The sequence below is a fragment of the Pantherophis guttatus genome, chromosome 2 (assembly GCF_059756535.1).
Source record: "Pantherophis guttatus breed Tessera chromosome 2, ASM5975653v1, whole genome shotgun sequence".
Classification (NCBI taxonomy): Eukaryota; Metazoa; Chordata; class Lepidosauria; order Squamata; family Colubridae; genus Pantherophis; species Pantherophis guttatus.
Window position 1 is genome coordinate 276531379 of NC_142064.1, and position 20162 is coordinate 276551540.

Consider the following 20162-nt stretch of genomic DNA (forward strand, 5'->3'; position numbering starts at 1 on the left):
TTATATTAAAATCAGGTTTCTGGGACTGAAGAGTTAAAACTTGTTCCTTTAAATTCTTAGTGGGGGAATCCCCCCCACCTATTTGTTTGTCTGACTTCACAAGCCTCAGTGCCATGTTTCCGCCTAAGCAGGCTTTGTTAGAAGAAAAAAAAAAAAAAAAAAAAACAAGACAAAAGACTTCCAGCCAGCAACAATCAGGCCTCCAGGGGAAAAAGAGAAAAACAAAAACAGGAGCGGAGTTTTGTCTACAAATGTAGCCAGTGGTATTTATTCCGCTACATTGTAATAATAAAAAACGGAAGAACTTTCCCTCTCAAACTCTTCTCCAGCCGCGGCAGACGCCATTTTAAAAAAAAAACTTTTTTCCTCTTTCTCTTCCTCTATTCTCTTAAGTAATTTTTAAAAGCTAAGTAAAATACTTGCGCTTCAGTATTACAGGTCCAGCTCACATTTTCTTTGAGTAATCTGTCAAATTCGCAGGCTTGCTTTTGACGCCTGGCTCTGCATTAGCAGAGGTCTCCCAAAGCCCGGAGCAGCGGCTGGGGATATGGGGCATCTCATCCGCTCCATCCCAAAAGTAAAAGAAAAACTTTTGGGACTCTGCAGAGAGTTCTACCCACCCCTGCCGGCTCTATCTCCGTTTCCTCATGGGAACGGAGTTTTTTCGAGCCGCCGTTCCGTTGTGAAGGCGGCTCTGACAGGCAGTGGAAGCTGACGATCCCAAAGGAACGTCTGGCGGCGGCCAGCAGCAAACAGGAAGTCCTAAAATAGGAATGAAGTTCCCCTGGTAGTCTCTCAATCTGACAGGGCAGGGTTTCAAACGTCTCTTCTGAATCGTTGGAATTAGCCGCTTTAACACCCCCCATGACACGATTGACTTTGCCGAACCAGTGTCCACCTCCATCGGACAGGAGGCGCCTTCGATGAGCACTGTCATTGAAAGTTTGTTGTTACTGGGTAGTCTGGAAAGGGAAGTCACCTCAGTGATAAGGCAGTCGCGCGAAATCGAGAAACATTCCTCCTTTTTAGGACGGTGAGACTTCGGCAAAACAGCAGGTTTGGGCAGAGATTGGCATGCTCGAGCAATGTGGCCCAGTTTCCCACAATGGCGGCAAGTTGCAGATCTAAATCGACAGGTCGCCCTTGGATGCTGTTCACCGCAGCTGAAGCATAGAGAGGGCTGAGGTTTAATTGGCCAACGTTTGTTCTTCGGTCTAGGCTTAGAAGCTTGTAGACGTCTAATATCGGCCTCCTCATCCGTAGACTCTTCAGAGGCAACGTCTTGCAGGTTAACAGTAGTAGATGACAACCCTCTGAAAGGGTAGAACTTTCTAATGTTGGCAGTAGATTTGTCCGACATTTCAGCCGCCTGTGCCTCCTCGATCGCAGTCGGGAGATCTAAATTCTTTTTGGCCAGTAAACGTCTTTGCAGATGGATGTCTTTAACGCCACACACCAGTTGTTCCACCAGGGCATCATCAAGGTCGCGGTATTCACAATCGAGGGCAGCTGTCCTCAAACGAGCCACATAACGATTGATAGACTCCCCCTCCTCTTGTAACACCTGTCGCAGTTGAAACCGACGGGCAAATCGGGAAGGTACAGGGGAGTAGTGGTCTTTTAACTTAAGGCGCAGGACATCCCAGGCAACTGTGTGCACCGGGGTAGGGGCAAACAAAGCCCGAGCGGTCGCAAAAACCTCAGGGCCACAAGAATTCAAGAAATGAGCTCTCTTTTTACCTCCAGAAAGGTCGGTGAAGTCGTTTGCCTCTAAGAAACATTCGAAGCGTTCCATGTAAGCTTCCCAGACCTCAGTGGATGGGTCAAAAGGGGCAAAAGTCGGTGGAGCCATTGGAATTCTTCCTCTTCCTCGTCGCCAGTGTTAAATAGTTTGTTCAGGCATGAACTAGGCCGAGGTTGCGTTTAAACAGAACACTTTATTAAACAGCAACAGGCATTGAGAAAACACGAACCAGGCTGAGGAGAACTGACAGCCTATTTATACTCCTTAGCTTGTCAAACGATAACCAATCAGCAACCACAGATACTCCCGCTTTAGGGAGGCCACGCCTCTTGGCCAATCACAGGGTGGCGTCCCCAGTTGCCGGGGCCGCCGAACACAACAGGAATTTACCCTCGTTGTTGATCAGAGACTCCAATTCCACTTTGAGTGGCAAGAGGGGGAGGAACCAAGGCAAAACCTGCAAGGAGCAAGAACTGAGGGGTTTCCTGTGTGCTCCTTTGGGGAAGAGGCAGCCATTTTGTTCCTGTGTCCAGAGGTTTAGCATCACCAGCTGATCTTCCGTAAAATGGCCGTTTGGTCTTGGCTTGGTGGTGGCAGCAACAGAGGCTGTTTTTCCCTCAAATCCACCTTTGCCTCAGGCTGTTGGCCAAGTGGCTGATCTCTGAGCCTCACCCGGTGGCCCTTCGGAAGACAGGAGTTCAGTGACCGGCCAGAGCCGTCCTGATTCCCTGGCAGAAGGGCAGCTTCTCCTCTTCTGAGAGATCCTCTCTGGGTTCTTCAGGTGCCCAATATGGCCCAAGAGTGGGGAGACCCTTGACTGATGGGAAAGAAGTCCCCATGTTACAGCGGTTCTCTCTGGCAAAGAGGAGTGAAAATCATTGGAACTTTCACCCAAATTCCTTTTGGGCTTCCCAGATGCCTTCAAGAGCTGGCCATCTTTGAGAGCCTAAAAAGTGGACCTCAGGTGTGCCCAATCTGTGGCTCATAGACCACATTCAGCCTTTGAAAGCTAGTAATGTGGCCCCGCAAAACCTTTGATATTATAATAAGAAATAGACATTTCCTTTTCATTCAGTGCTGCCCAGGCAAGCCGAAAGGTTGGACACGGCTGCTTTAAAGCATTTTGTGAGGATTCAAAATGAGTGTCTTCTACTGATTGGAAAGTTTTTTAGAAATGTGTTTTAATTATTAGACATCTACGACTGGCCAACTCACACAAGCTGTTTGGGCCAACACAATAAAAAAAATATAAGTAGAAGAACAGGAGACCATAAATACAATACACAAAAGTCAAATGAGCACCAAGACTTTTGGACCTGCTGATGACCTTGAGCTGGCTCTTGGACCGTGGACCAACTAAACAACTCTTTTGAATGCTCTTCTTTTAAATAAACACACACTCACACTTGGAAGGCAAGGCTTTACTTTGGTTGACGTTCCTGGGGACATTGCTAATTCCATGACCTGAAAATCAAACTGATACTATAGGACTACAATTAATTACAGCCAGGGCTTCCTGGGATTTTAAGCTTCATTATTAGCACTTTAAAAGGGGATATTTGTGCTTTTAACTAGAGAGGCTGGGTCTCTTTTTTTTTAACTTTAAGGAAGCATAATGTCTATGGAGATTCTCAGTCATCCAGGTCATGGTTGTCCCAAAGGTGCTTTTTCAAGAGGCAGCTGGACTTTCTGTTTTTTCTTTGAAGATGTTTTGCTTCTCACCTAAGAAGCTTCTTCAGCTCTGACTGGAAGGATTTGGAAGGAGAAAACGGAAGGAGGGTTATGACATCAGCTATCTCCAATCTACAACACAGTCCTTTCAACAGTTCCAAGAAGGCTCCACACCCACTTGCACCACTCAGGTGACCCTGATGACACAGATAAATCTCCAGGTGACCTTAAGAACTCAGTAGAAGAATGCAAATGTCCAGCTCTCTGCAAGGAGTTTAAATCCTTCCATTCCTCCTCATCCAGTCAGAACTGAAGAAGCTTCTTGGATGAGAAGTGAAATGTCTTCAAAGAAAATCCAGAAAGTCCTGTTTAAGGAAGCAGGTTTTCATCTCCTTAGCCAAGGCCGTTTCTTTTGGTATCTGAGAACTTTCTTCCTCAGCAACTACACAACAGAAAATGTCTTCTGGAAGCCCTTGGATACACTTCCAAGCATTAGGCAAGATACAAATTTATCTGGAAAAGGGAGGATGTAGATCATACGGTTTGCCACTTGTGGAATGCCCTCTAGAACCATCATTAGTTCTTTCACATCACAACTTTTACAAAGGCCGGATTCACACAGGAGATGTAACTGGGTCAGTCATGCACCTAAGAGATTCGTTTCCATGACCTTCTCACATTGGGTTTCCTGCAACCTTGGTGAATTTTCCCTTCAGGGACTTGTGTGTATTGTGCCTGGATCCCATTTGCAGGAGATGCTGCACCATAAACCGACCAGTCAGTTAAAACAGAGGAAGGTTACACCTGCTGTGGACCCAGAGAGACAAGAGAGGATCTGAAGGGGAGGCTCATCCTGCAGACGGCCGGTTTCCAGGGACTCCCCAGGAATTGGAATCTCCCTCTAATGGCCTTGGCCTTCTTCATCGGTAGAGATACAGACGGGTGAAAGGGAGGAGAAGGTCCCTCGGTTAGCCGGAGCCTCCATTGGGTTCTGTTTTCCCTGCAAGGCTGGCCAGGAAGTGAGGCTGGAACGAGGGAGGCAACTGTCAGCTGTTTATTTCTGCAGAAATGGAGAGCCTGACTCTTGGAATAGAGGTCCAAATCTAGCATGCTGTGTAAAATACGGCTCAGATATTCACACATAAAGTTTGTTATTTACAAGCAATCAATGGGATTCTTTCACAGGATTAGTGTTCACTTCTGGTCAATTACATTTGTCTTTTTGTGTACAAGATTACATTTGTTGTACTTCGTACAAGAGAGCAAAACCTTCCTATCCTATCATTGTCAGGAATCGCCTGTCGCAGGTTTGTCTGCCTGCCTGTCTCACAAAGAAGCCGGCAAAGAGAAAGGGAGTTTACACAATCCAGCAGCTAATTTGATTAGTTCCATCTTTAGCTGGCTTGTTTCTACGTAATTTGATTAAGTTCTGGCTGTCTTGGTGCTTAAAACAGTATTTGAGACTTTTCTTCAGATGGGATGGTTTTTCTTTCCCCCCTTTGCTGAGAGGAGAAACTGCTAAGCCTCAAGCCAGCAGGGGGCGCCATTCTCCAGCTCATCCCTGTTTCCGGAAATTCTTAGGGCCTTGCTGAGACTCTGGGATCTGAAAGATTTTTCAAACATTTATATTCTTTTATGTTCTATATTTTATATTCTTGAACTATCAAGCTATCCCCTCCTCTTTTCCACAGACAGGGCCTAATTTCCACTCTGTACATGCTCAGTGGAAAAATGACTGCAGAAGAAAGGAGATGATTCAAGCCCTGAAAAGTCCATTGGATGTTTCTCATACTTTGTTCATCATAGGAAATGTAAAATCAGCTGAATTTGGGGATCATAATAACAACTGTAATCGGAAGAGGGATTTATTAATTTAATCCAAGGAATCTCCAGAAGAAGCACCAAAGGAGAGAGCAGCCATCTTAGTTTATTGTGAGAAAAGAGAAGAGTTTGAAGCTTCCTAAAGATTCATGGATTCACCAGAGAAGAAAAGGAAACGGAATTTATATACTATATTTGACACCTCTGATATTTTCCCATAGAAAGAAATATCTTTGCCTTGAAGATGCCACAAAAAAGCCTTTGAGCTTTTTTATCCAGAGCGAAGATCATTTGGAGTTTCTGACCTAAAACACGGAATCATAGGACTAGAAAGGACCCCAGAGGTCTCCTAATCCAACCCTCAGATCCAGGCAGGAGATCTAATACCTTCCAAGCCTAACGGTTCTCCAGTCTATTTTTGGAAACTTCCAGTGAGGGAGGACTCACAATTCCAAGATGTAATTTATTCCACTGATTAATTGTTCTCATTTAAAAAAAAATATCTTTCTAGATTGGATCTCTGTTTAACAAGCTTCGAACCCAATGACTTCTTGTCCTGCCCTCTGGGGCTTTGGAGAAGAGGTCAATCCATTCTTCTCTGGGATAGTCCCTCAAGTGCTGGAAGACAGTTATCCTGACACCCCAGTCCCCAGTTCTTCTGTTCCATAGGTTGGGCATCTCTTTCTCTCTCTCTCTCTCTCAGTGGTTCCTCATACCATTTAATCTTCCTTTATCATCTTTATTGCTTCTCTCTGCCCTCTTTCCAGGGTCTCAGCATCTTTTTTGAACCGTGGAGACCAGAAGTGGATCCAGCATCCCAAGGGAGGCCTCACTAGGGCAGGATAAACCGGTATTATCATTTCTCGGGTTCTCTGTATGTTCTCCCTCTGTTGATGCAGCTCAGGACTGCCTTGGTCTTTTTGGCAGCTCCATCTGATCCCCTCCCCTCGCCTGTGCCCCTCCCCCCAGGCTTAGAAACCCCCCCCTCTTTTCCGACTCCCGCAGTTCTGCCCCTCCCCCAAGAGGCGGAATGCCTGGAAGGGGATTTCCTGCTGGAACTTTCGCTTTCCTTTCCCCTCCTCTCTGGCCGGTTGCGCCTGGACATCTGCCTAGCAACAATGACGACACGGGGATATCTTTTTTCTACTGGTTGAGCCTGCCCAATCGCTGGCTTGCTCAGGGTCGTTGCGTTGTTGATCGCCCGGGCAGCGTCTTTCTCTGCCTGCGACTTCAGAAGCCCTGAGCGGAGGCTGAGGATCGAGGCCAGGATGGCTCTGCACTCTCTCTCCCTTCTGGTGTTGTTGGTGGTCGTTCTTCGGGAGAGCTGCTTCGGTGAGTCCCTTTGGGGGCGTCGGGGGTTCCGGCCCCTTTTTCTACTGTTGGGAATCCATCCAGGGAATCTCTCCCCCCCCCCACCAAAAGTTTCTTCCCAGAAAGAGAATCCTGATTCGGTCCTCTCTCTAGTCCGCTCCCCCTCTGGCCACTCTCAGAAGGGACCCCAAAGCGTGGATGGGACTCTGCTGCCTCTCCCTACCCCCAGGAGAGCCCCCCTGGGAGCAGGACAAGAGTGGCCCCTCCAGATCTCAGTCCAGTCTACCTGAGTGCCCCTCCAGCGCAGTTCTTTCCCAATTTCAAAGTGGAGGTTGTGGGAAAGCGGTGTTTGCTCGGGATCAGGACAATTCACGAACCTCCTGGCTGCCTTTGCCCAACCCCTCCACCTGGGTCGCCTCTCCTGCCTTTTGGGGGGCTTGGTGGCTCTTGGTGGCTTCCGGTACTGGGAGACCCAGCTTGTTTCTGGAAGCGGTTTGGTGTATTGGCCAATGCCAAGGCTGGTGCCATTGAACCGTCAGGCTAAGGCTGCCCTGTGAATGCAGCAGGAGAAAAGCTTGGAGAGAAACACTCCTTGAACAATGTTTCCGCCTTTAGGACGTTCACTTTCTCCTCCATCCTAAACCGCAATATCCCCAGAGCATTTCTCTAGGCCAGGCAGGTATTTTACCCCCCAAAATCCTCCTCCTTCCATTCCAGGATTGCTCAGCATGGGTCAGTTTGCAGAATCCAAAGTATTTAAAATGTACTGTTATTCCTTAGGAATCAGGAAGGGGCCTTGGGGTGTTCCCAGTTGTTTGCTTTGAGAAACGACCGTTTGAATAGAGCAGCTTTTCAGAAGGCATTAAAAAAGCTGTCAGGGTTTATAATGTTTTGTTAGAAAGGGATTCAGAAACTGAATTGGTTAAAGATTGTATGATAAAGTGGGCACAAAATTTTGCAGAACCAGTGATGTTGGAAACATGGGAAAAAATATGGGTTCAGAATGTTAAATTTACACAGTCGCAGAATTTGAGGGAAAATTTTTATAAAATGTTTTATAGATGGCATTTAGATCCTAAGAAATTGTCGTGTATGTACCCTAATGTTCAACCAAAATGCTGGAGATGTGATTGCCTAGATGCCACATATTATCATATGTGGTGGACTTGTAAGAAAGTGAAGGCTTTTTGGATAAAAATTTGGTGGGTTATGCAAAATGTTCTGAAGAAAAAAATTCAGTTCTCTCCACAATTGTTTTTATTGGGTATAGTTAAGGGTTTTACATTGGGTGAAGTAAAGTTGATATTGTATATGATAACAGCAGCGAGATTACTGATAGGTCAATATTGGAAAAATGATGCTATGCCCACTATTGAAGAATGGACTTTGAAGATGGCTGGTTTTGCAGAGATGGCGAAGATTTCAGCATATCTAAAAGATCGGACACAAGAGACTTATGTATGGGAGTGGAAAAAGTGGATAGATTATGTGCAGAATAAATATCAAACTAGGAAATATCAGATAGCTTTTAATGGAATGTATTATATAGTGATAGAATAATTGGATTGTGAAAATGTGAAGAATATATAGTGGGTGGAGGGGTTCAAGTTTATAAAATATGTCTTTGATTTGGATTATACTCTGTGGAAGTCTGGGGGGGAGGGGAGGGTCAGGGAGGGTTAGAGGGGTGAAATTGGGGAGAAAATGTATTTGTAAAACTTTTTCAATTAAAAAAAAAAGCTGTCAGGATCTTAAGGATTAAATAGGCTGGGTTGGAGGCAGAAGAAGAGAAGAACCTCTGGAGGGAGACCATGAATTGAATCGCTTGCTTGGACACAGACAGGCCCAAACTCACCAGCCGTTCCTGACTGGAGGCACGTTCACCATTGTGAGGATGCCAAACCTATGCACACCTGTGTTATAGTCACACGTGTCATTTCTGACATGAAGAGGATTCGTGGCTGTGAGGACGCCCAACCTGTGTTATATTCACACGTTTCTCCTCTCAGGCAGACTTCAGACTTCCTCATTGCTCAGCCCCACAAGGGAAAGAAGTGGGTTTGGATCACGGAGAGTCCGATCCCCACTCCTTCTCTTAGAGAAAAGCTCTGATCCCTTTGGATCAGATGTGATCTCCCCAGAGCAGGAAGTGGATCTGGGCCTCCCTCTCCCCAAAAGCTCTGAGAAGCCCCTGGGATTGTGGGAGGAGCAGAAAGAGGGAGGCCCAGGCCTTTCATTTCCGTGGTGTCTAAGTGCCTGGAGGCGGTACGGGTCTGGATGAGTAGAAACAGGCTCAGACTCAACCCCTCCAAGACTGAGTGGCTGTGGATACCAGCATCGCCTGATCTAGCTACCCCATCACTTTTGATGGGAGGGGAGCTACTTATTCCCTCTGAAAAGGCTCGCAATCTTGGCGTCCTTGATCCATGGCTGTCCTTGGTGGACCATCTATCGGCCGCGACAAGGGGGGCCTTTGCACAGGTTCGCCTAGTACGCCAGTTGCGGCCTTTCCTAGACAGGGATGCCCTCCGTACAGTCACTCAAGCTCTCATTGTCTCTCGGTTGGATTACTGCAATGCCCTCTACATGGGGCTGCCCTTGTGGTGCACCCGGAGGCTCCAGCTAGTCCAGAATGCGGCCGCACGGGTTGTTACGGGAGCTTCCCGTTACTCTCGTGCAACATCTCTCCTGCGTGAGCTGCACTGGCTGCCGGTGGCCTTCCGGATCAGCTTCAAGGTGCTGGTATTGACCTATAAAGCCCTACATGGCATGGGCCCAGGGTACTTGCAGGACCTCCTCGTACCGGCCTCCCACTGCCCTGTGCGTTCACATAGAGCTGCCCTCCTCTGGGTGCTGTCGGCCAGACAGTGTTGGCTGGCGGCTCCCAGGATGAGGGCGTTCTCTGTGGCCGCACCGACCCTTTGGAATGGGTTACCCACCGAGCTCTGGACGTCTCCCGAGCTCTGCACTTTCCGCGCTGGCCTGAAGACATGGCTGTTCCAGCAAACTCCCTGATCATTCTACGAGGTTTTAAATCTGGGGATTTTAATTTTGGATTGGTCTTAGATTTTATTGTTATTGTTTTTTATTTATGTGAGCCGCCCCGAGTCCTTCGGGAGAAGGGAGGCATATAAATTTTAATAATAAATAAATAAATAAATAAATTTGGACTGGGAAGGGCTGGGAGACCATACTGGAGGAAATGGGCAGTAGGACCACAGGTAGTCCTCGATTTACAACAATTCATTTAATGACCCTTCAAAGTTTCAATGTCATTGAAAACTTTTCACACTTATGACCATTTTAGCATCCTCATGGTCACGTGACCGAGATTTGGATGCTTGGCAACTGGTTCATATTTATGACGGTTGCAGTGTCCCCGTATCACCTGATCCCCTTTTGCAATGTTCTGACAATCAAAGTCAATGGACAAGCCAGATTCACTTAATCAGGTTATTAATTTAACAACTGCAATGATTCATTTAACAACTGTGGCAAGAAAAGTTGTAAATGGAGCAAAAAACTCACATAACAAATGTCTCACTTAGCAACAAAAAATGTGGGCTCAATTATGGTCATAAGTCAAGGACTACCTGTATTTATTTCTCTGGACTTTGGAGGTTCTGCCCTTTTATATGCAGACCCAGGTTCTGCCCAAATAAGTCCCATGAACGATCCTGAAAATGATCTTCAAAATCTTTGGTGCCCTGAAATAATTTCTGATCTGAAGAGCTTTCAGAATGGACACAAACAAGGGGCCTTGGAGATTTTCCAGTTTCATCTTATTTTCTTTTAATTCTTTTAATCCACAAATAAACTGTTGTTTTTCTGTTCATTGGGCAGCCTTAGAGTCTCTTCCGTGTTTGTATTTTTTTTTTTTATTGCAAAAGTTTTACAATTACATTTTCACCCTTTTTTTTTCACCCCCCCACCTCCCTCCCCAAACTTCCCGTCCTCCCTAACCCTCCCTAACCCTCCCCCCCCGGACTTCCCTATTATGTACTCATAACTAATAACACTAATATATATACCTGAACCCATCCCTCCCCCTATATAATTTTCCCTCTTTGTCTCTTTACATTAAGATATTTCTAATACATTGTTTTCAAATAAAAGCTATTTGATACTTTCTAATTTGATATTTGTTCTGAACATATTCTATCCACCTTTTCCATTCCCATTCATAAGTCTCTTGTGAACAATCTTTTAAATATGCTGAAATCTTCGCCATCTCTGCAAAACTGGCCATCTTCAAAGTCCATTCCTCGATAGTAGGCAAAGCTTCATTCTTCCAATATTTACCTATCAACAATCTTGCTGCTGTTATCATATACAATATCAACTTTGTTTCACCCAATGTAAAACCCTTAACTATGCCCAATAAAAACAGTTGTGGAGAAAATTGAATTTTTTTCTTCAATACATTCTGCATGACCCACCAAATTTTTATCCAAAAAGCCTTAACTTTCCTACAGGTCCACCAAACATGATAATACGTAGCATCCAAACATTCACATCTCCAACATTTTGGCTGAACATTAGGGTACATACATGACAACTTTTTAGGATCTAAATGCCATCTATAAAACATTTTATAGAAATTTTCCCTCAGATTTTGCGACTGTGTAAATTTAACATTCTGAACCCAAATTTTTTCCCATGTTTCCAACATCACTGGTTCTTCAAAATTTTGTGCCCACTTAATCATGCAATCTTTAACTAATTCCGTTTCTGAATCCCTTTCTAGCAAAACATTGTAAAGCCTTTTAATATGCATTGGACCTTTCTCTCTTATATGTCTAACCAATTCTTCCTCATGCAACATAATACCAGTTTTTTGGTCCTCTTTCCATCTCAGTTGTAATTGATTATATTGTAACCAGGTTAAATTAATCCCTTCGTCCAACAGTGTCTGCAATGTCTTCAGCTGCCATCTGCCCGCATCTGTAAAAAGAACCTCTTTGTATAAAACCCCCCCGAGTGACATTATATTTGTATTCCACAAGGTATGACCAAGATCCAGCCATAGCGGTATTTTATAATCCCATTTGAATCGGTGCTTCTTCCAAACTCTCATCAAAGAGAGAGACTCTTTGTAAAAGTCATATACTTTAAAAGTATATGACTTTTAAATACTTTATCAACTTTGTCATCATAAAATAGGTAAGCATGCCATCCAAATTCAAGATCAAAACTTTCTGCATTCAATATTCCAGCCTTTTTACTTCCAAACCAATCACTTGTTAAAGTTAAAGCTACTGCATCATAATATAACTGCAGGTTTGGAAGTTTAAGGCCTCCTCTTTCTGGAACATCTTGCATAATTTTCAATTTCACTCTCGGCTTTTTCTCGTTCCAGACAAACTTATTAAGTCCAGTTTGCCAAACTTTCAGTTGTTTATCATTTTTAAGCACCGGAATCATTTGAAACAAAAACAGAAATCTTGGCAAAATGTTCATCTTAACTGCTGCTATTCTTCCAAGTAAAGACAGTTGCAGCTTTTTCCAAGTCTCTATGTCTTTCTGAACCTCTCGCCACAACACCTCATAGTTATTTTGAAACAATTTCATATTTGATTCTGCAACCTGAACTCCAAGATATTTTACCTTAGGTACAATTTCAAAACCTGCCCTCCTTTCAAGCTCATGTTTACGATCTTGTGTCATATTTTTGATTATCATTTTAGTCTTTTTTGAATTCAGTCTAAAACCTGAAACTCTACCATAGTCTTGTATAATGTCGTTCATCAGGATTATTGATTCCATTGGTTGTGATAGGGTAACCACCAGATCATCTGCAAATGCCTTTATTCTATAATCCTCTTGCCTTATCATTATGCCTTTCAAAATTTTTGAGTCCCGTATTGTATTTAGCAAGACTTCCAATGTTAAAATAAATAAGAGTGGGGACAACGGACATCCCTGTCTTGTTCCTTTTTCAATTTTAAACTCTGTCGTCAAACTTCCATTAATAATAATCTGTGCTTTTTGCTCTTGATAAATTGCTGAGATTGCCTGTATAAATTGGTCCCCAAAGCCCATCTTTTTTAAAGTCTTTAGTAGAAAATTCCAGTCCACTCTATCAAAGGCCTTCTCCGCATCCAAAAAAACCAGCACTGCAGAAATCTGTTTATTCTTATCAAGATATTCCAATAAGTCTATTACTTGCCTTACATTGTCCTTCATGTATCTGCCCTCAATAAATCCCGCTTGGTCCTCATGAATCACCTTTTGGATTACTGGCATCAACCTGTTGGCTAATACCTTCGCATAAATTTTATAGTCTGTGTTCAAAAGAGATATTGGTCTGTAGTTCTCTGGTTTTTTAGGACCAACTTGTTCCTTTGGTATCAAAGATATATAAGCAGTTGTCCAAGATGGGGGTATTTTACCCCCTTGTTGAATATTGCAAAATAAATCTCTAAGTTGTCCCACCATTTCAGCTTGTAAAGTTTTGTAATACACTGCAGTCAAACCATCCGTGCCAGGAGCTTTGGCTGTTTTTAGCTGTTTAATTGCTGCTGTTATCTCCTCCTCTGTTATAGGATAATTCATTCTTTCCTTTTGTTGATCAGTAATTTTTGTAACTCTCTTATCCTTTAAATATTTTTCTATAAGTCCATTCTGCACCTCTTCTTTGGCATATAGTTTAGTATAATAATCCACAAAAACTTCTTTAATTAGTTTTTGTTGAAAGATTTCTTTCCCTCCAATATCAATACTGTCAATAGTCCGTATACTTTCTTTTTTCCTCAATGTGTAGGCCAACCATCTGCCCGGTTTATTAGCATTGCAAAATGTATTATGCTTCGCGTATTGTAAGCTTGTTGCAACTTGTTCCGCCATAAGCATTTGGAATTGGTCTTTCAAAAGTTTTATAGCACTTCGTATTCTTTCATCTGTTGGGTTTTTAATAAGTAACTGTTCTTTATTCTTTATTTCCATTTCCAACTCAGATCTTTTCTTTTGTCGGAACAGTCTATGTTTAGAATTCATGTAGATAAGTACCCCTCTCATATAAGCTTTACTTGCGTCCCAAACAATTTCAACTGGGGTACCTTTATTCAAATTTATTTCAAAAAATTCTTTCAAATGCTTTTTAAGTTCTATTATATTTTTTCATATCTAAACAAGTTCTCATTTAATCTCCAAGAACGTCTCTCAACCTTATCCATCTCGATTTCTATCCATACAGGACTATGATCAGTCAAAGTTCTTGGAAAAATCTTTGTTCTTTTTGTCTTAACAAGTAGATCATTTGACAACAAGATAAAATCAATCCTAGAAAAGGATCTATGTCTATCAGAAAAGAAAGTGTAATCCAATTCATTTGGATTATGTATTCTCCAAACATCTTTTAGTTCCATATCTTCTTTCATATCAAAAAAGGTCTGTGGTAATCTAATTCTAGACTTTGCCAAGCTCTTTTTATCTAATTTAGAATCAATTACTCCATTCCAATCTCCCATGATTAAAATAGATCTGTAGTCCCATTGCAATATTTTAGTATGTAACATCTTGTAAAAATAATCCTGTTGTTGGTTGGGAGCATAAATTCCAATCAAAAGAATTTGACCATTTGCTGTGAACAATTCAATTGCTACAAATCTACCATCTTGATCTACTTCTATAACTTTTGCTGTTAATTTTTTATTTACATAAATAACCACACCATTCTTTTTCTGCGAAGTTGAAGATATATAATGTGCTCCTAGTTTTGAGTTTATCAAATATTTTTGATCTTGAGTTGTGATATGCGTTTCTTGTAAACATATTATATCATTATTAAATTGTTTCAAATATGTAAATAATTTCTTCCTTTTCTGTGCTGAATTCAACCCATTGACATTCCAAGATAAACACTTAAAGGTCATTAGCCTCTTTCTGGAGCGCAGAGCAATATGCTTGAAGTTCATCCGAGAGCTTCGATCTCGCTCCTCCCATAGCTCCAATCTCTTGTGCAGTGCTCTTAACTGCCTTCTTGTCTTGTCTTTCCTGTTGTTGTTGTTGCTTTTGTTTAAGTAGCTTGGATTGAGCTCTAGTTATACGTTGATCTTTAACTTCAGTCAACTGAATCAAATCCAAAATTGGAGAAGAATCCAGCAAGGGCTCACTCAGAATACCTCCTTCTGCACCTTGCACGTTTTCTAATTCCTGCTTAGACTGTTCTTTCAATTGCCTCTCTTCACTCTCCTTAATCTCCAAAACTGTAGATGTACGTGGAGATGGTGTTCTTTCCTTAAGAATAGTACTGTAAAAGTGTTGTGCCTTCTCCACGGTATTCAACCGATATCCTTCTCCCTTATATCTAAAAATTACCCCAGCTGGTGCATCCCACCGGAAGGGTATCTGTAAATTTTTCAATTCCTTAACAAGAAAACCAAATTCTTTTCTAGCTTTCAGCATTTTAGGAGGTAATTCTTTAAAAATTACAAGCCGTGAGCCCCCCACTTGTACAGAAGTGTGAAAAGATTTTTGCAGGATATCATTTCTAATTTCTCTCTCAGTAAAGTATATGACCACATCTCTGGGTAGTTGTCTTTGCCTGGCCACCCAAGAGTTCACTCTGTAAATTTTATCTATTTTATGAAATACCAAATCAGGATTAACTTGTAAAATCTTAGCCAGGGCTTCAGAGCAAACTTGTCTCAGATCCTGTCTTTCCTCCTCTCGAATTCCCCGAAGCCGTATGGCAAATTCCATCGCCCGGAATTGTATCATAACAATCTCATCTTCAATTCTCTGCATTTTATTGTCAACTTCATCAATTTTATAGTCATTGTCTTTCATCCTAACATTAACTTCTGATTTAAATTCTTCAACTTTAAAATCAACTTTCCCAATAAAATCTGCCAGGCCAGACGCCACTTCAGATATTTTTTTGGTCACCATAATTTGATTCTGTTTCACCATGTCTTTAACTTCATTAATTTCCTGCAAAAATTCCTGATGTGATTTTTGAAGTTTGTCATCTATCTCCTGTTGTGATTCTTGAAATTTATCATCCAAAGTTTTAGAAATAAATTCTTTTAAATCTGCCACATCAAATTCTTTTTTCTGAGTTTGTAGCTGTTGAGCAGGGGGAAGTTGCGTTTGATGTTTATGTGTGGGGGATCCCCCCCCTGATGCCTTCCCTTCCTGCTTCTTTGAAGCCATCGTGCCACGTAGACTAGTTTTTTTGAAGAGGGAAGTTCTTTTTCCTTTCCCTCTTCCACAGAAACTTCTAAAAAAGTCCCCCAGATTTAATCAGGTAGAACTAAAGTAAAGCAAAGTCAAATTTTAGCAAAAGAAATTTTTTCTTTAGATAGAGCAACTTTGTAGCAATTTTACAACTTTGTAGCAAAGCAGGGAGGCTTCACAAATCCACTTTCACTAGCTCGTTAACTCAAACGCTGGACGCCATATTTTTTTAAATCACTTTCACTCGCTCACTTTCTTTTTTGATTTAAAAAGTCAACAAAGCACCAATACTTGCAGTTTTCAAGTTTCTGGATTCAAGTTGATATTTCCGCTGTTTGTTAAAATTAATTCCTCTCACTTTAAAAGTTTGCTGCTGCCGGCTTGTTCTGCTGAAGGCAGAATCGTCCCACGCCGCCCGGAGTCTCCGCAGGTTGGAAGGGAGCCACACCTGTTTTCACCCCCAGAAGCAATTCCCTGGGGGGGTTACAGGGGCTCAACCTGTACTCTGCTGTCTCTGCTCCTGCAATCCTCAAGATTTCGGAGTTTTCGAGCCGCACCTCGTTCGCGGGGCGGCTCTACAGGCGGCGGGGCTGGCGGTCTTTAAGAAGTCACCGCCGTCGCCGAAGCTCGCAAACCGGAAGTCCTCTTCCGTGTTTGTATTTTGACGATAAAAACTAAACAGTGACTTAATGTGATTTTTTTTGGGTCATTGTTAGTAAAGTTTAGCATAGTTTTCTGTCTTGTGAATTGAGCCTGTCCTCCAAAGAAGGGCTGAAAAAACTTTGTTGCTCCTCATTCCGGAGTTTGCATGATAGAAACTGACATAATTTTGTATCTTTATCTTGGATTCCCCAGAGGGGCTTTAAAGATGACTGGACCCTCCAGACAGAGACTGAATTTAGGGAGAGGATCCCAGCTGAGCCCCCCCACCCCAAATATGGGCGATGGCAGCAGAAGCTCCCAACCTCCTCCTTGGGGGCAGGGGGTGGGGCCAGGGTGGAGGGGCCAATGGTTTTCTGGGGGTGAGGAGAATTCTGGGAGTTGAAGTCCAAGTGTCGGAGTCTGAGAAACTCTTAATTTAGGCCTTTACGTTGAGAGTCCCTGATCATGAGAAGAGTTGGACAGCCAGGATCTCAATCCCCTCCAAGGTGGCTGAGGGGCATTTCTGCCTTTCTTTGTGCTGACCAAGTGCAGGATCAGCCCCAGAGGAGGAGAAGGGTCAGAGCAGCTTCTGGGGAAAGTGAAGGGGGAGATTCAGGGGAAATCTGGTGCATTGCAAAGGTCTTTGAAGGAGAGTTTGAGGGCCCTAATTGGGTTGCTGAAAGGAAGAAATTTTGGGATAATCAGACTGAGATTTTCTGTGGAAGGAGGAGGAGCCCCTCTGAGTCCTGGGTTCAAAATCCGATTCTTGCTCAGATGGCTGAACTCTGGGAGGGGAGGGGGGATTTTCCAGCCGGGAGGGGGGGGGAACAGGGATGAGGAGGAAGATCTGGGGGGCTAAGTCACTCCATTGCTCCTTCCTTCCCTCCCCCCTTTGCCCTTCCCCATTTGGGTTTCCCCCAAAGGATCCCATGGCCTCTGGTCTCCCCCGGATTCCCCCTCCCCCATTTTATAAAATCCCTCCTCAATTCTGCACCTATTAACAGTCCAGGTTGGCCTTCAGTGAAGTCAGGATTGGGTTTTTTTCCCCTGTGAATGGAAAGGAGGGGGGACCAGGGGGGGTTTCCTGCTGCTTTTGAGCTTCTGGGAGGGTGGAATCCCCCCTTTTACCTGTGCAGCCATTGCAGCTTCCTTGGGGCAGAGGCTGAGCCACCCAGAAGGGGGTTTGAGGGAGGCCTTGATGGAAGGGGGGAGATCACATTTGGGGCAGGTAAAGTTTGGGGGACCCTCCCCTCCCCTCCTCTCTCACCCCCCCACCTTCCCTTCCCTCCAACCCTTCAGTCCCTCCAGAAGCTGCTTTTTTTCCCTTTCAGTCACTCCCTCATTTCCACCATCTCCCCCTTCCTTCCCCCCTTCCTCCTCTGCCCCCCAACTCTCCTCCTCCTCCTCCTCCTCTTCCTTCTTCCTCCCCAGAGCCTCAGATGGGAGCCTCCATGGGATCAGGGTCCTTGGCTGAAGCCCCCTAACTTCTCCCCTCTGGCTCCCTTCCAGGCGCCTCCTCCCACTCCATGAAGTATTTCTCCACCGCCATCTCGGACCCCAGTCAGGGGCAGCCCCACTATGTCACTCTGGGGTACGTGGACGGTCAGGTCTTTGTTCACTACGACAGCCACAGCCGGAGGATGAAGCCTCGAGTCTCCTGGATGGAGAAGGTGGGGAAGGAGGATCCCAAATACTGGGACAGAAACACCCAGAGAGAACGTGCCCAAGAGGTGGTGTTCAGAGAAAACCTGGAGATTGCAAGGAATCGTTACAATCAGAGTGAAGGTGAGTGATGGGCCAGGGGGCTCCTCCAGCCCCATAATCCCCTCCTCAGGAACCAGAGGGGGGAGAAAGCAAAAGTTCAAAGCGAAAGGCGGCCTCCACATCTTTTAAAAAGTCTTTTTTATATGTTTATTCTTTTTTTTAATAATATAAGATTGTCCTTCCCTCCATAACTGACGTTTTCTGCCAACTGCAGTTAATAAAAAGATGTTTAGAGAATATTGATATGGATAAGGATATAAACTGAGGTAAAAAGAGACTGAAATCTCCCCTCCCCCCATGAAAGATGGAGGATCTGGCCTTGGTGGATCTCCTGCTGTGGGGGAGGAAGGGAATCACAGATCCCCCCCCCCAAAAAAACCAGGCAGGTGGATCCTAATTAGATCTTGGGGGAAGCAGATCCTCGTCCTTCTGTCTGTTTCCACCCCAGAGAAATGAGGGATCGAGTGCAGATCCACCTGGGGAGACTAGATCCCTTTCCTTCTCCCCCTGTTTGGAGGGGCGAGTGGGGCCCAAATGCCAGGAGCTTCTTCTCACCCTCCAGTTGGAAGGAGAGGCCGGGAGGACCAAATGGGGGGCTGGGGGGCTTTTGTGGGGGGGGGATCTCAGGGCCAGGATCCTCCCAATCTTCATGGGGAAGAGACGGAAAAGAAAGAAACCTCCATTTGGGGCCCTTCCAGAGTCTCTCGGAGCCTTCATGGCTTCCCATCCTTGGTCCCTCAGGCTGAACTCCTGCACGGCCCTCTTGGTGGGGCTGCCCTGGAGGGGGGGAGACTCTTTCTTCTGCAGCCCCCCCCTTCTGCCATCTTTGGGGGACAAGATTCACCTGCAAGGAACCTTATTTGGGGAGGGTCTGCAAGGAAATGTGTGTGTAAAGAGAGGCTGCTTTTGGCTGAGGAAAAGCTTCTCCACAAACAGGAGCCATTTTCCCTCCTTTCATCCCAAGGAGCTGCAGCCCCCCAATTCTTCCTCCCTTTCCTTGCCCCTCCCCCTCTACAGGTGACCCCCAGAGCTCTGCCAGTTCTGCCCCTGATCCCCCAGGATCTCCCCAGATCCCTCCAGGCCCCCTGCTGGCCTCTCAGGGGAGCAGAGCTGGACCCAGAGGGCTCCCCCTGGTGGAGGAAGGGGGAAGGAGACCGGCCAGAGTGGAGGGGAGCCTCCTTTCCAGGCTCAACAGCCCCAAATGTCCCAACCTTTCCTCAAAGGGAGGCTGCTTCCTCCCTCCCATCACCTCAGTCGCCTCCTCTGGACCTTCTCGGGCTCCCTCCTCTCCTTTCGGAGGTCTGGTGACCAGAAATATTCCAGATGTGGCTGCACCCTTGATTTTTTTTGTTTAATTTGATTTATATGCCGCCCTTCTCCGGAGACTCAGGGCAGCTTACAATGCATTAAGCAATAGCCTTCATACTTTTGTATATTTATACAAAGTCAGCTTATTGCCCCCACAAACTGGGTCCTCAATTTACCTACCTTAGAAAGGATGGAAGGCTGAGTCAACCTTGAGCCTGGTGAGATTCGCACTTACAGTAATTGCAGACAGCTGGTGTTAATCACAATGCTATCAGTCTGCTGAGCCACCAGGCCCATTTGCTCTAAGGCTTTGTGATATTAGCCTGTGTTTTCAATACCATTTTAATGATCGCTGACATCCTGTTGGTCTTTTTAATTTTTTAATATAATTTGTATTAAACCTTTTAAACAAAAGATAAAAACTAATAGAAGGTAACAGAAAGAAAAGTGATAAAAAAATCAAAGAAAAATAAAAAAAAGTACAAGAAAAGAAAACAATTGAAGAAAATAAAGAAAAAAGACATAAAGAAGTGGCTTCTGATATTCTTCACAGCAGTTCTAAATATTACTACATTTTAGCCCCTCTAAAGCAGCTTTTCTTAATCTTTTGGCCCTGAAGGAACCCTTGAACTATTTTTCAGACCTCAGGAAACCCCTGAAGATCCAGGCTCAGAGAAAGGCTGAAATTGTTTCATGCATAGACTTTTTTTTTTTTTTTAAA

The 20162-nt window shown here is 44.3% G+C and overlaps 2 protein-coding genes across 6 annotated transcripts in view; both read left to right on the forward strand.

Moving 5' to 3' along the window:
• Positions 1–20162, forward strand: part of LOC148115957 (class I histocompatibility antigen, F10 alpha chain-like) — a 175546-nt gene that overhangs the window by 31677 nt on the left and 123707 nt on the right. The window lies entirely within an intron of this gene.
• Positions 6411–20162, forward strand: part of LOC117660348 (class I histocompatibility antigen, F10 alpha chain-like) — a 31308-nt gene continuing 17556 nt past the window's right edge. For all 5 annotated transcript variants that reach the window (XM_087884557.1, XM_087884560.1, XM_087884561.1 and 2 more), the window contains exons 1-2: positions 6411–6568; positions 17879–18154. In XM_087884557.1, the coding sequence (XP_087740683.1) occupies positions 6505–6568; positions 17879–18154 (340 nt within the window). In that variant the 5' untranslated portion in view covers positions 6411–6504. The remainder of the gene's footprint in view (positions 6569–17878; positions 18155–20162) is intronic.